Here is a 16,676-nt window from a genome sequence, read left to right on the forward strand (position 1 = left end):
GAAATGTCAAGATGCCTAATATTATTGCAGTGCCAAGTATGCATCCTATCCTTGCTTTTTGAGACTACTCTTCTACATATGAGCTCAGTCACTGAAGAGACCTTCTGTTCACAGCCAGTAAGGACTTTAATCCAGTCACTGGCAACCAAAGATAGAAAGTGAAACTCTCAATTACTTCACTGGGGCCAGGGCTGGATTAACTTTTAGTGGGCCCTAGGGAGACAAACTCGTGGGATCCTACTTAATACTGTATATTACTTTTTTTTCACTCCATAATTATAATATGTAAAATAAGCACAACTGGGCCCATTCTTCACTTAGAGCTCTAGGCATGAGCCTAGTTTGCCTATGCATTAATCTGGCCCTGACTGGGGCCAGGCTTTCACTTGTACTGTATTAACAATTCCTCAAGTATCCATCAAGTGATCAGACAGGAGCCAGGGAAGTGGCATGAATCCAAAGCAAAATATCTGACAAATGAAGGAATAAAAGATAAATCTAAATGAATAGAAGCATATTCATAGCAGGCTACTCATCTCCTTTACAGCCTGTTCTCACAGAGTTGGTGATATTTCAGAAATTGATTAATATTAATATTAAAGAATAGGAGTATTTTTTCGAACCAAGATCCATACTTCTAAACTTGTTAAGTGGAGATAAGAATTAAACACAAAAAGTAACTGAAAATATCCATTATCAGGAGACCTAGCATCTTACTGTATCCTTAGTAGTGCCTGCTGGATTCTTCCACAAGCCATCAGTGTACCGTGACCAGCAGCTCATTTTTCCTTCCCCCTAAAATAGTTCTACTGGATGACTTCTTTACTATCCTTTTAAGAGGTGTGGGGGCAAAAAAAGCTCCTTTCCACTACCAGAGAACATGATTTCTTTAATGCCTAGGTCAATACCAAAAGAACTCGCAACGTTTACTTTTGATCTTAAAATTATTGTGAGGTTAAAATATATTCTAAAAACAGGCAAGCAGCTCATGCATAGTCAGCTACCAACATTTCAGTACAAATAGGTCTGTACCACCTCTCAGATCTTAATTGCAGAGCTAGGGGGATACTAGGGAGGACACCAACAGCAAGTAGCACAGAACTCTCAGTGTTTCAGTCTCTGCAGGGCAGGACGGGAAAGAAGGATAATTTTGTGTTTCAGGTTAGATCTCAGAGCTAGGGGATTAGGGATTATTCCCGGCTCTACCACAAACTTCCAAGGCTAGAGGTTAGGTACCCAGATCCCACACTTACGCAATACAGTTCTGGAAAAGTGGATTTATTTTTAAAAATGAACATTTAAAGTATGTTTCTCTCACATATGAATTGAATTAGAGGACCCTGAGGAATAAAATCATATGTAACATACCCATATCTTTTGATAAACATTTGTATGTAATATCTTTTATAAATAATATTGTCACTTGCTTGGTTGACCATTTCATCTCATTTATCACTGACATCTTGACTTATTTTTTCAGCTGTGGATCATGCTAATTGTGGAAGCTAAAAGATAGGAATGTGAGGTAAATGGGCCTACTACGTTTAATGTATGTGATGACTTTACCAGACTTACAGTACTATATTTACAGTAACAAAAGGTTATTGTCCATATTTTAAAGAGTGGCAAATTGTGAACATTTTTACATAGTTACATCCTCTGCAGCTTGCACTAAAAACATCATTTCAATTACTAAAGTTTGATTAACTTGTTTTTTAATTAACACTGGTATCAGAGACCTTGGGGAAACTTATCAATGGAAGTTGAATATTAAGTCAAAACCAAGGAGCAAATCCTCCTTGTTGGTATGCACTGCATTTTGGTAAATGTCTGATTAAGATTGCTGAAAAGGTTCTCAAAAAATAAGTTACTCAATGTTCATCAAGCTTTTTTCCTTTGTGCAACACTATGAAAATATATACACTGAATGTGTGCAAGGACTACATGTGTATTTAAATTTTTCAACAGGAAAATTCAGTTGATACTCAACTGAAGTTCTGTGTATGCATGTGTGCCTGCACCTGGGTGCATGCATGTTTTTATATTTCCATTATTAGCAGCAACTATATCAGTGTTATTTTGTTAAAGATTTAATGTAAAATATAATCAATACATATTATATGCGATATGGTATATACAATTATCATTCCATATGATTACTGTACTCAAATAAAACTATCCATATTAAAGGTCCATGTTTAAAAAGTTTAATTAAAAATAATGTAAAAATATTTGTATATCTCACATTATAAAAAATGATATCAAAGCCACTTTTTATATGTTAATATAAACAAACACACAAATTCTTTATTTTATACACAAATAAACATACATTTTCTAATGTGATACTGAGTTCCATATGTTTTTATTTATATATCTATCTCTCCCTATAACATATGGAACTCTATAACAATAGCACAGATACAGTTTTTGCTAATAATGGAGTTTGGCCCTTTTGAGACTATAAAATACATAAGGCGTGGGTTTCCTAAAGTTGGAATGCCATTGAATTTGGGCTCCCTGGTCACTCATTTTATACATTTCCTATCATTGTTGCATCTGTAAGAATGGTATTTCATTATGAAAAACGTGGATATATGCTCTGTAGAGTAGAAAGCTGATCTAACCCTTCAAAGAGGTCAGGAACTGCAGAATGACACTGGAAGAGAAATGCCAGTTTTGCAAGTGTGAACAGGGTCAGGATGGCTAAATTTCTACCAAAGTATTTTTAGCCTGCTAGTCCCAATTCACAGCTTGAACTGTTATTTTAAAGGGACCATGTCAAAGCTGGTAAACCCCAAATATAACCTACCATAAAATTACACTTTTTAAGAAATGCCCTTTTGATCCTGAAAAATCTATCAACCTTCCAAATCCAAGGCTGCCACATTGTTAAAATACCAACTGCTCTGCTAGGTGATTAGCCATTAAACCCACATTTGTTTTTGACGGCTGTGTATGCAAATCATGCTCTTTGCCGTACTCCCCATCATCTTTGTGACAAGACCAGGGTATTGATACTTTTTAGTACAGTAGAAGAATATTTGCTTCAGATTGCCAAGATTCAGCAGTTCAGTTAGTAATGATTTAATTTCTAACAAAAAACTCAAGCTGTCTTATCTTGTGTCAAGGTAAATATGGCTTTAAAATTACTGCCATTCCTCATTAATATAGTCAGTTTGAAGCAGCAGAACATGATCATTTTGCTTAAGACATAGCAAATATCTTCCACTGCATGTTTGAAAGCAATGTCTTGTTTACGTGAGACATGAATAAACTGGCTAACAGATTTACCAGATTAAATTATCTGACTGTCTTCCTCCATTTTGCTTTATTGGAATGTCATGCTTTGAGGGTTTTTTGACAACTGAAAATCAAACAAATTAATTATGAAGGGCCTCATTTCAGGTCATGCAGTGTTTACAAAAGCATCACAGTTCTTATGACTATCATTGGATGTGAATTTTTCTCATAAGGACTTACTCTTTTCCTAATGCATAAGCAATGTCCTATCCAAGAGCTAAAGTCCTTCTAATACAAAGATCTTCCCTAAAAAGTAGGATAGATAGAGACAGCATAGTAGTATAGATAGGTTTAGGCAATATTGGCTCCTATTGCCATAGTGGGTACAAGATATACATATTTTCTACCTTTTTATTCTAAGTTACCATTTAAGCTTTTATATGTATCCCAGATCATTGACTGACTAGCTGAATAGTTTCAAATACAGTGCGATTGACACATTGTTTCTAAATAAGTTACTTGTAACTTGCCACCTGAAAGATTAGAAACTACCTTCTTTCTCCTTCTGGCCTCATATTCCTTGATGATTGAAAAGGAGTTTTGTGGGTTATTTTTAGGTATAATTTGTGGAATATTATTTTAAATTTGAACACTTACCTTTCATTTTATTCTTTTGTGTAAGACCGAGAACATTTATATATGGGCAATACAGTAAGTGGGAGGAAGCAGTGTTAATGATCTGCAAATACATATTTTGCAAAGAGGATTGCTCTGAGTCTGGAAAGAGACCAAGAAATGCAATGTTACATTCTTCTATATACTTCTCTCAATCCATAAATGAGCTGGGTGCAACATTTTTTTTTGGCTTTCTTAGCATATATTTACAGTTTAAAAATATATTAAATGTAGTCATTTAAGTTAATATAGTACAAGCAGTTAAAACTGAAGTTAACATCCTGCCTCCTAATAATTAAATCTAACCTGATCTTCATTTATGGTCTCTTGGCATGTCAGCTCTCAGGGATCAGTAGCACTGTTTTACATTTCCTGGGATCCCTTCCAATTTTGGGTAGTGGAGATGCCATAGCATTCATTTTTTTTGTATGTAATAAATCCCTCTCTTCCACCCCTGGCTAGACCAAGGACTAACTCCATCCCCCAGATATATACCAATGTTTTCACTGCTTGTTCTTTTAGACCATGGGGCCAAGAAACTAATGGACATTCTTTAAAATTATCTTGAATGAGGTGAGATTATTAGATTTCCACTCACCTTTTAATATGAAACCAAAGCATGAAGAAAAGTTTTTAAGTCTTATAACTGCATTTCAGTCATGACTAATGGCCAATTAATTTGTAACTGCCTACCTTGGCAATCAAACCAAGAACACACAGCCAGGCTGACTGATGCTGTACCTTAGCTGCTTAACAACATTGCTTTGTTGACACCTGGTGCATACAAATAGTGCAAGATAGGATAATGTGGCACTGGGAAAATAGGATAATGTGGCACTGGGATTCAAAGCAGACCTAAGGGTTATTTTTCTCTCTTAACACTTTTGAACATTTACTTGTTTATCATTTTGGGGGTTCCCTTGGTACATGTACTGAACAGGAATGTCACAATTATATATTTAAAAATATTTACTGGATACAAAAGAATGTTTCCTGACTTGAACTCCTGAAGTAATTGCATTATCAAGACTTATTTCCATTCGTAGCATTCTATTGTAAATGTCAAAATATTGCTGGAATAAAAAAACCCAACAACTTGCTATGAAAATAAACCTACAAAGACTCATATGCTTTGTTTCTGCGCAACTGTTATAGAATGACAAAACTCATTTGTTTTTGACAAAGAAATAAATAACTTTTTTTGCAGGCTTAATTTAGGTAACTTGGAGTCCCAAATGTTAATATTGAAAAGATTCAAGCTCAGAACTTCAACTCTACTCAGCTTTTATTTTCGTTCGTTCGTTCTTTCTTCTTTTTTTGATAGTGGAAATCATGTATAAATCACAGACAGTACAATTTCCCCATGTCTGGTAGTTGTCCACATGAAGGGGGTCAACTACTAAGTATAGAGGCTGTGTTTTTAGTATAAAGTCAGGATAATATGGCAGTTAACTATGAACCAATACTCTCAACTACAGTAAAGATACAAACTTTTGTAATATAAATTAATTGCCATTACAAAAAGGCAACTGTATTAGCTAATAAGGTACAAAAATCTGTAACTTCTATAAATATGACAAAATGCAAGAAGCTAAATGAAATAACACATCACAGATTTTTTTTGTATAGAACATTTGAATATGCAAACTAAGACACACACACGGCACATTATACACCAAGAAAGACTATCAAAACACTAGAAGATTTCCAAAAAACCTTGCAAATTCTAGAAGTACAAGTACAGGACATAACATGGAAGCAAAAGGATGACCAGCTCAGAACTGGTAGACGAAGGAGTCTTATTGACAGTTGTAAAGTATTAGGCGTCAGACAGAAGGTTGTCAAAAACAGCTGTTGCTGGGTACTGATTGATAATGTTTTCATTCTGACTACTGAGACACTGCAGACAGTCACAGGTCTGAAAAGAAGCCCAATGTGGACGCGCGCGCATGCACGCGCGCACACACACACGCGCGCGCACACACAGAGTAATTTAACAGATGGTTAAAGCACACTAAAGCACAATATCTTTATAAAAAAAGACAATATTCACTGTTTAATGAACTTACATGAAAAGTGGCTCCTAGTGACTGACTTTATTTCATCTAAATGATGAATGCACAGGAAAAAGATAAATCTGTAATTGAGATTGGTCATCTGAATAAAAACTGTGGTGTTCATAGATTCCACCGCATTAAGAATATTCAAGAACATTTTTTGGTCTAAAGTGTGATATAAACTGCTATGAATTGTTTTAATCCCTCCATAAAAAGGTGAAAGTATTTAACCATTTACAAGCTAGAGATCCATTTAAAGCCACAACACAGAAGCAAAGAAGAACTACATTCAAAGTAAAGTTAAGCATCTGTCTTGAATCCTTAAGCAGTTACGAGGTATTGTTTCAACCTGGAGCATGAAGTGATTATAACAGCTAAGAATATGCATACTGAAAATCATTATTAAAGAATAAATCACTACTCCTGTTCATGTGGCATTTTCCTAAAGAAAAGAATTAAACATCAAAAGGTCCTATTCTACTGTACATCAGAGTATGGCCAAAGTCACATTCTCATTGGCTAACTGAGCCTTTTGATGTCATGGCCTTGTAGCACCTTCCAATGGTGCATAGCAACTTTATGGTCAAAACGAAATCAAAATCCCTATCTTTGTTGGGCCAAATTCACTGCTCAATATGGTGGATATAGCTCTGAAGAAGTCAGTGGAGTTGGGCTATGGGCTTGCTTTTAAGATTAGGAAGAAGGGAGAAAATAGTAAAGCAATTATTCCTTCCACCATCTTATTTCCAATTGAAAAACAAAAAAAATTATAATCCTGCTTCTTCCCTTGTCCCCCAAAGCTGCTTTCCTTCCCTGCTACCCCGAATTCATCTTCCCTACTACAATCCCTCTTCAAATCAGCTTCTTTTGCAGAAACCTGGGAATTTTAAGCTGTTTATGCAGCTTGGAAGGGAAGAGCAGAAACTCTGGCTAAGATCTTAATGCATCTTCAGAACAAATAAAGGGGGTCCACCACAGGTGGACACCAGGAACTAAGGGCATTTTCCAGTGCCTCAGCTCATAGCCCCTCAGTGAGTTGACTTTGGGATCCTGATTTTGTCCTTAAAACATAACCATTTCAAGTTTTTGGGTATCTGTAAAAGAGAGGCTTTGAGGAAGGACAGGATTAAGTGATGGCAGAAGAGAAGAAAAGGCAAACAAGCTCAGGGACCCCTTTGGGAGCAGACTCTGGTGCTTTGGTTACTGGAATTCTTGGTCTCTATTATAGAATAAAATTAGGAACTGCTCAATAGCTCCAATATCATTTTGATAATAGACAGTGAGTTGCAGTTGGAACCATTAGACCACATCCTTACCTCAAAATGGGCTGCAGGGAAGCAGTTTACACTGAAGAAGCTACCCACTAAGGTCAAGGAAACTTAAAATGTAAAAAGGTACAAAAATCTATTTTAGTTAACAAAGTATATATTTAAAAATATTAAAGAATAAACTTTAAAAGTGGAAGAATATGCTGTTCAGTAAAGCTTGGTAAAACTGTTCAAGAGGATTCTTCAAAACATAAAAATGCAGAGTCTAGATGGATTTGTAACACCCACAGCAAGTCACTGCAGTGTGTACCTTAGATGGATATCTGTGCATTTGGGTGGCTGAACGCACAAAGTACATCATCCAAGGTATGTATCTGTGTTCTGTGGATGTATATATACCCACTGTGAACCAGCGGCTCAACAAGTTAATTAACAGAAACAATTTGTTAAAATTATTCTGCAACTGCCCAATTGCTTCTAAGCCCGGAAAACTTGGGTTAAGTTAGGCGAGAGGAGTCCTGAAATTAAATTGTGTTTTTTCTTCCCCATTTTTTAAACCCTGTTTATGTTCTACATGTTTTTTTATTGTGTTTTTCTTTAGAACCAGCCTAGAGCAAATTTCTAAGGACAAGTTCTTGAAAAGAGAGGGGTTATTTATTATAGAAACACTGGCCAACGTGTAGCCATGGGCTAGAGATGCTGGCACAGTTGTGATAATCATAGCATTTTATGAGTGAATGATAAAGGAGATCCCTTATTTAAAATCTGTCACACTTCAGGCTAAATCCATAGAATGCATCCAGTGCTGACTTAAAATACATTTATTCTTGCTGCTCTTAAATCAACCTTCACTAACCCTATTTACATTTTTAAAAATATTATCTACTAGGTTGTGTTTTATGTAGGCTCTGTTCTCAAGAAAATTAGAAATATGAAACAAATACTGATATGTATGCACACTGTCTTTGTGCCTTCATTTCCCTTTTAAGAAACTCCCAACAAAAGGGTAGGCATTTCTTTGAAAGGGTTAAAAATTACATGTTTGAATAGCAATCATCCAGCAAGCGACTTGTGATTTCATTCAGTAAGGCTTTAGTCTAAACTCTGCATCAACAAGACACTGGTGGCTTGTAAAGATAATTTACTGGTGCGCTCAGTGGCTATGCTTTCCAGACAGCTTGTTTGCTGACCCATGGACTAACAAAGTAATATCCACAAATTCTTAGGACACTATTACTTTCAGAAAAAATAACTGGTAGCATTGATCCTTTAGAGATGGATTTTGTGCGTGCAAAATTCCCTATCAATGACAGATTAATGGCAATGCATTAATGAAAGCAACATGCAGTGTGTAGAATTAGTGGTAAACAAAGAGGAACTCCCTATTTCAGTAGTGTAGACAACTTTACTGGAAATAATCATGTACCTGATTGACAGAATATTCATTGTAATAAAAAAGACATCCTGCACTAAATATTTATTTACTGTATGGCATAATACAGAGTGGATACCTTGTTACCACATCAAAATTAAACTGTGAGCAGAATGAACAGGTACAATGATGATTGGACAACCAGTCTTCTTGCCTAGCTTTTCACATTCTTGAAGGCTCGAGGTCTTTCTCTTCTAGCAAATTTATCAGAAGGGCGAAGCTGTCTTTTACTGCTTCCATATCATCCAGGGAACAGGGTTTAAGAATCCAGCGTTTTCCTCGAGCAAGTGGTTCGAGTTCAAAATATTTTTTGATCTGTGTATAAAAAATTAAAACATTTAAAAATCAATTTTCCTTTTATTTACCTCCAGTCTTTAAAAAAAAAATGTCAAAGAGATCAAGGACACTCATTTTCAGACTCACACCAACAGCTGTTCTTATAATATAGGTTATATGTTGTGACCTGAAAGTGTTTTCTTTAGGGGTGAGTGACCTGCGTGCAAGCCACCATTCTACCAATACATTTAACTACATGGGAGGTCTGAGAAAGAATTATATGCACTTAAAGTACGGGGAAAAATATACTAAGCAAGCGTTCAAAAACATAGGTAAAACAACTAATGTAACAAGGCAAAAATCTTAAAGATGCTCCTACTTTATAACATGCAACAAATGTTTTGATATCAGTATATATCTATGATGACTACATCATCAACCAATTCTTAAAATAAAGCACAAACTTACCTAACAACACTTCCAAACTTAAATACTTAATTCAATGGTAAATTACAGTAGCAGGCTCCTGGAAACATCAAACAACCTTTCCACTCTCTTTCCCAAAGATAGATGTAAATGCAAGACAATGAGTTGGTTAATTTTTACTTAAGCTGAGATGGTTGGGATGTTAATGTGATAAGAGTAACAATAAGTATCATGTGAAAGATGATGTCTTTCTATACATCTAGTCAGGACACAGCACATTCTAGGTGCAATGAAATAATTTTTAGCATTAATAATATGAAAAAGGTTTTTAGCTGAAACGATTTTCACCAAAAAACCCCCATTCTTATTTTCACTCCAATCATGCAGCAAAAGGGCACAAATATCTGAATGCAGTTCTTAATCAAATGTTAAGAGTATTAAAGTGCTTGTAAGGACATATCTTGGAAAACATAACCCCAATAAGGACCTCTATTAGAAATATTACTATGAACAGAATTCCCAATAACTCAAGCAACATAAAAGCTGATATTTCTATTTAAATAAGGGAATGGGACCAGTTTCTCCACTGTGTTAGAACAAACCCTTGATTTGTCAAAGAAGGCAGCCATATCAATAACAACCTATGAAAGATGTGTAAAATCCAAAGTAGAGAGGATGTAGGTATGCTCATTTATGGAGAACTCTAACCAAGCTATCCTTGATTGTTTTGTTTTAGGTTAACAACAGTATATTTTCCACCACTGCCAATAATACAGCCATTTAAAAAACTTTAAAACTGATATTTAAAAAAATGCCTCACATCTTGAGACAAATAGGACATATCTTCTCCTTTCTCCAACTACTCCCACTGCCATCACTACGTCATATTAAAGAATGGCCACATTAATATTTTTAATTATATCTATTTTACAGCAATAGCATCACACCTACTTGTTGGCTTAATTCTACAGGATTAGAATATACAGTAATCTAAATTAGGGCATATATGTTGAAGCCTGTGTTTTAATTTATCAAGACAAAATTTATGTCAATTCACTTGTTACAATGAATTTTAAGCAAGGTACAGTAACCACAGACTTTAAAGTTCAGGGTAGTAAAGTATTGCAGCTTGTTTCAGTAAACGCTAAATATCAGAAGGAAGTGAAAACTGTGCAAAAACATAACAAAACAAGGTGTCAGTATAGGCACTTGATGAAGTAGCCTGCTGGTGTTAAGCTGATAAATATGGCTAAGTAGTCTGAGATTTTTTCAAACCTCTAGCCTACAAAATGTCTACCACCCCCACCCTACTGGCAGACTACTGCCCTCTGCCCCAGTGAATTCAGACTACTGCCATCTGCCCCAGTGTGTTTACAGATGTCTACAGATGTCCTTTTAATATTGGGCTGTTGAAATAAGGCCATACTATGCAAAGGGCCAATTACCAAAATCATATTTTAATGACAGAGGGATTAAACTTAAAAAAATGTTCAACATATGAGAATGCCTATGTAAAGAATAAAACCACTGAGTACAACCACACTTTATACTTCTGCAACTCAAGAGCAAAAGCAGCAGGATTTGCACCAGGTCAGACTGATGCCACGATATACAAAATGATTTTAGGCTACATTTTGGTGACTGCTTGTTCCAAACAAAAGTCAATATTTTCAGTAATAAAACAGCACTAATTTAACAAAGTATATTCTGCACAACAAATTTAGTTTCTTGGGGGAAAAGTAAAGAACTTGGGTTTTTTTTAAACTGTTTCTTGGTATTTAAACAAGGCATACCTAGAAACTCAACAGTCGGCTGTAAATACTCTGCTTCTGGGAGCCTGATAAACATATTGCTGCAGTATATCCACAATAGATCCCCAGCTTGGATGAGTGCTGAAATAAGAGGATGCTGGTCATTATGTAGTGTTTTTTTTAAGCTGGAACCTCTGGTAATGACATCACAGCACAACTTTTTGTGTACCCATAGGCATTCAGCTATTCTGGGGATAGCCACAGGGGAAAAATTACTCAATGACTTGTCTCCAAGCCGAATATAGAAACAAAGGGACTATAATCAGTCTACCTCTATTTTAGTTATTTAATACCAGTAACATAGAAGATATCTTCAACAAACGACAGGGCATTTCATTGTATGCCGAGTTCTCTCATTTAAATTTCATGTTACAATGGGAGAACTTCAGCCAGCGCAGGGCTTTGAGACCCGCTTCTGCTACTTTGGAACTTCAGGAAAGTGGTTTGCATACATAAACATTTTTCCTGTAATTTAAACCAACGTCCTCCCTCTTGTACACAAAGAGTGATTCAGTTCTAAAAACAAATATATTTTCAGACTAAAAAAAGGAAGCCTGTGCTATGCATTAGAGATAAGATAGTGACTCAAAAGCTAGATTGGTACAATTGGGTGCCCTACATTGTGTGTATAGTTTAGTTTTCCACTGGCATTTTCTCTTTGACTCTAGTTTCCAACACTCCTCCCTACTTTCTCTGTATTTGTTTTCAACAGAGTCACTCTAATTTTCTGCACTTGTCCCCTACTGGATTTTTTTAATCTGTTTTTATTTTAAGCTTCTCCCAAGCTTGAAGTAAGTTCAGGCACTTCGAAAAGGTCTAGTTTGAAATGCTGTGAGCCCCTAGTTCTTGTGTAATCAGCAGTAGCTATTTTAGAACTTGTGCATCACAATAGGAAACAAGCAGGCATTTAACAGTAGGTGTTGTTTTGTTCTCTTCTACTGAATGAATGGGGGGGGGGAGCAAGAAGTAGAACATCTAAGCGGAATATAAAACTGCCAATATACCTCACATATCCTACATTAATCAAACTTAAACAGTCCTGGCACTAGGTTATAAAAAATGGCAAATCTTTAAAGCTGGGCTGCAGAACAAATGGTGCTGAATTAAATGCACAACATTAAGACTCGTGTATTACTATCTTCCCAGTGCTCCCCATTTTGGTCCACATAGTGGCCTTCTTGGCTAGGGACAGACATTACACATAAATTAATTTAAGTGATCAGAAACTGGTTGAAACCTGTAACAGAACAGATGTTCAGTGCACATAAACCAGTTTGAAAATGGCTGAAACTGGCTTGAGATAAACCTGGCTGAATGTAGTATCAGACTTAACTGATTTGGCTCAAACCAGTTTATGCAACGGTCTGTCCCAGACCCCTTGCTGTTTAAAGTTAAATCAGAGTCCCCCAGGATCCCAAGCATGCTCTCTGGGCTGGGTGGAGCTCTCTGCTCCACAGCAGTACTGGCCCCTCCCCTCTGTTCCCTGGATGGAGCTTGGCACAGACTTGCAGGAACAGCAGGGTCTTCTGGCTTCCCCATGCCCCCCTCTTTCCCTCCTCTCACCACTCGCTGTTTAAACAGAGATCCCCTCCTCCTGTCTGCTGCAGCAGAGACCATAGCCAGCATGTGGTATGCTAGCTAATGCTGAGAGATGTCTCTGTGTGTGTGTCTCTCTCCAATTTCACTGTGGGAGGCAGACAGAACAGTGATTGCTTAGGGCTGTTTGGAGCTAATCAACAGGTCAGCTGGTAAACTGTTTAAGAAGTCTGAAGAAATGGAGACAGGCCATTGTTTTGCTAATAGTGATAACAGTCTATATCACCCTATCAGCCCCCAGCTGGCTTGCTTGCTGTCAGTTTGCTGCAGACAGTATGGCAAAGCAGGGAGGGAGTTTGAAAAGCTTTGTATCATCAACAGATGAATACGCTACACATCCCCCCCGCCTCACAGTGCTAGCCTGGAGCTGGGGGATGGCAACACTCCCACCCCTTGGGCAGCCAGCAGGGAAAAACCTGGGACCATGCAGGCAGACATCCCTAATGAGACAGTCCTGCCGGGGCCTGGTCATACCCCTCTCAGCTCAGCTCCCTGCAGAAGGGCAGGGAAGGCTGCTATAGTGCCCCCCAGCTTCTAGCCTGAGCCACTGCAGGCATGTGCCTGAATTTCCTCAGTCCAGAGAGAATGTCTGTCCAGTTACAAAGCAGTTCAGCCTAGCCAGGTTAGACTAACCTGCAAAGATTGAATCAATTCAGGCTCAGGCTTTTTGAATGTCTGTCCCTAGCCATTGTGTTAGCAAGCTGACACTAAATTGCATTAATGTCACAATTTGAAGTCAATAAAATGCTAGTGTACACTCATTATTATTCTCTCCCACTTCAACAACATGTGTACTAACATTTGATAAAAGCAAAACACCATAAAAGGATCAGGGCCCAGGACCTCAACTGATGTAAATCAGCATGCACTGTAGGGAACGGGGGGAGATAATGGTGCTACATTGATTTACACTGGCTACCTAAACTCCTGGATTATGCTTTATATGTGCTACAACCGGTATGAATCTATTCTGTTCATAATACATGAGAGTATAACACATTTGGAATAATTTGGATAATCCATACCTGATCACAGAAACAGAGACCCTCATTTGCTATATTCATAATAAATTGTAAGTGGTTAAAGATCCATTTAACATTAACAGATAAAGCACCGAGAAGATAATTCCTTCATTATATTCTGTCTGGAGTGACAAACAGTCATTTATTTTAAATTAATCCAAGAGTCTTTTATATAAATCAATCCACTATTTCTCTCTCTTCACACATTCTATTCAATGAAACTAGGTCTGTGCATGCCACAGAGTTAGAAAACTTAAGTATAACAATTACTTCAATTTTACCAATTGTTATGAACATACTTCTATTTATTTTTAGAGAGAAAAGAGGAAACTAAATAGAAACAAGCTGTGTGTTGTTTGAAGTGGTGGCTGAAATGCAATTTACAGTATAGGGCAACCAGTTAAAAATTATGCCCAAACCAAATACACATTCTTCAACCTAACAAGTTTGGGGAAATAACTCTTTCTAATGAAAGACTCTTACATTCATCAATGTTACGGGGTGATGATAACTTTTTCATCAGGATCTGATGAAGAATGCTTCACTTTCAAAAGCCTGTTGAAATCTAGTTCTCAGCCATGCAGTTGGTCCAATAAAAGATATCTCCCACAAAAATCCTTACCTCTCTCATACTTCCTGAACCATCACAGATGCAACGTCACTCCCAAACTACTATTATTCATTACATTCATTACATCATTAACATGTTATGTTATGGAGAAAAGAAATTTGGCCTTTTTTGGATAGGCAGATACAATTCAATAGTATTAAAAGACTGTCAGATTCATTTGTGTCAAACAACATCATATTTGTAAGATACACAATTATCCCATAACTAGTGATGGGCAATATTGGTTGTTGAAAGCCTTGTGCAATTTGTGTTGCTAGGTTGCTTTGTATGATTTCCAAATATTTGAAATTCTATCCAAAATTTTGGACTGGAAGTTCAAAATAAGTTTTTGAAACTGGGTTTCTGAAAGTCACTTTTAACTCATGTTGCATGCAAGTTCTATAACAGACATGCCTAACATTTTTGGCTTGTAAATCCTGATGAAGAGTTATACAGTAGCATATACATAAACCTCATAAAATGTGTAAAAGGTATCACATTTACACTGTGCTTTACAGGATAGATGCTGTCCTTCCTCCTTATTAATGACCTCCAGACTTTCCCTCTGCTGAACTTGACCCACATATGACAAGTGATTGCCTGAAGAGATGCACTTCCAAGAAGTATCCAAAGTATTTTCCATGTAGAGAGAAAGGGCCTGGCTAACTAGGATAGAATAAGTATTTCAGAGCACAGCATGATATTGACATATCCAAAAGCAAGCAGAAAAAAGAGAACAATTTAAGAGCTGGGATACAAACTACAGAGAGTAGAAAAGACTGCTGCATGCATAGGGAAGAAGAACTCTTCATGTGCTGTCAGCTTTCTGTGGAAATGGCCTAAAGTTGATCCATTCAGGTGCTTTACGCTTTACAAAGTTGCATGGTTCTCTGTAAGTGGTATAGTTTAGATTGGTAACAAACAGAACAAACATTCGCCCTTTGGTGGAGGGGGAGGAGGGATGCTAATCTTAGACCAGGTTCCACCATTTTTAAACCAGTCTGTATGCGCTCAACTTTTGCTCTGCTACAGCTATAAATGAATTTCTGATCACTTATACCAGTAATGTCTGTACCTGGCCTTAATGACTTTTGAAAAATTGTGACCTTGTACATATTTGTGTGGTGTATGAATGAGAAGACTCTCTCACCATCCATTAAGGTGAGAGCAATTGATGAGGCTTCACCATAATTTTTTTTTAATTTACAAAATTTATGTTGACCAGATGCTCAGCACAACTTTAAGCTTTCTTCCTTATACTTAATCAGAGGAAAATATACTACATGTAACAAAATGAAAATGAGGTAACACAACTTTTTGATAAAATGTTGCCTAGAATTTATCACTACACTAGATTGTAAGTCTTTGCTCTACACTGCACACTCAAAAATTACCATGGCAAATCCCTACACACTTGTTATAAGTCCCCATGTCCCTCTGCTTGATTCGTCTTTCAATCTTTGTCTGCTAAGAGAGGTAGTTAGCCAGTTAGCTGCATTACTCTGAAATCAGGCAGAAGGCAGGAATATAAGTGTACACCTACCCTGCCTTTCAGCTGTTGAGGCTTAGTGTTTTCAAATATGAGCTGTCTCTTTGCTACTTGTTTGCACTGGACCTAGCACAATGTACCTCTAATCTCATTCACTGCTACTACAATACAGATAACAAAAACAATTATTCACTGCAAGACTCAACAACTATCTTAGATCAGTCTATAGCAGGGATACTCAATCCATGGGGCTCCCTGCAGGTCTGGATATTTGGCACCAGAAGAGTGGTGGCAGGTTAACTGCTGCAGCTTCTAGAGCCACAGTAATTCATGCTGCAGCTTCTTACCTGCTGTGAAATTTCTGGCCTTGTGGGGAGCCCTGTGGCCTGGGTAATGCAGCCTTACATATCAGATTGTGCCAGCTTGCTAGATGTGCTGGGTCCGGTAGGCAGGGCCAGGCCAGCAAGCCAGATTGCACCCATAAACCTCCCTCATACTGGATCTAGTCTGTGGACCGACCCTGCCTGTAAGATCCAGCCCAGCCCATGGACTTGAAGGTTAAGCGCCACTGGTGTATAATGAATTCCAGTTCTTTACTGCTGGCAGAACCAAGGTTGTCTTAGAAATATATAAGAAGTATAATATCTAATATTAAAATATAAAAACCCAGTCATCATTGTCACAACCCAAGGGTGTGATTTTGTTTGTGTGTGCTTCGGCACTGCTAAATTATTTCCCGCCACTAGGAGCTTTCTTTGCAGGGTGCATTTC

General features: G+C 37.2%; 1 protein-coding gene across 2 annotated transcripts in view; it reads right to left on the reverse strand.

The window, feature by feature from the left end:
- Window positions 1-5,188: 5,188 nt before the first annotated feature.
- Window positions 5,189-16,676, reverse strand: part of ARL15 (ADP ribosylation factor like GTPase 15) — a 358,539-nt gene continuing 347,051 nt past the window's right edge. Inside the window, exon 8 of one of the 2 annotated variants that reach the window (XM_025196136.1) lies at window positions 5,189-8,990. In XM_025196136.1, the coding sequence (XP_025051921.1) occupies window positions 8,838-8,990 (153 nt within the window). In that variant the 3' untranslated portion in view covers window positions 5,189-8,837. The remainder of the gene's footprint in view (window positions 8,991-16,676) is intronic. The other variant, XR_003092511.1, reaches the window with a different exon arrangement.

Source organism: Alligator sinensis, unplaced genomic scaffold (assembly GCF_000455745.1).
Source record: "Alligator sinensis unplaced genomic scaffold, ASM45574v1 scaffold573_1, whole genome shotgun sequence".
Taxonomy (NCBI): Eukaryota; Metazoa; Chordata; order Crocodylia; family Alligatoridae; genus Alligator; species Alligator sinensis.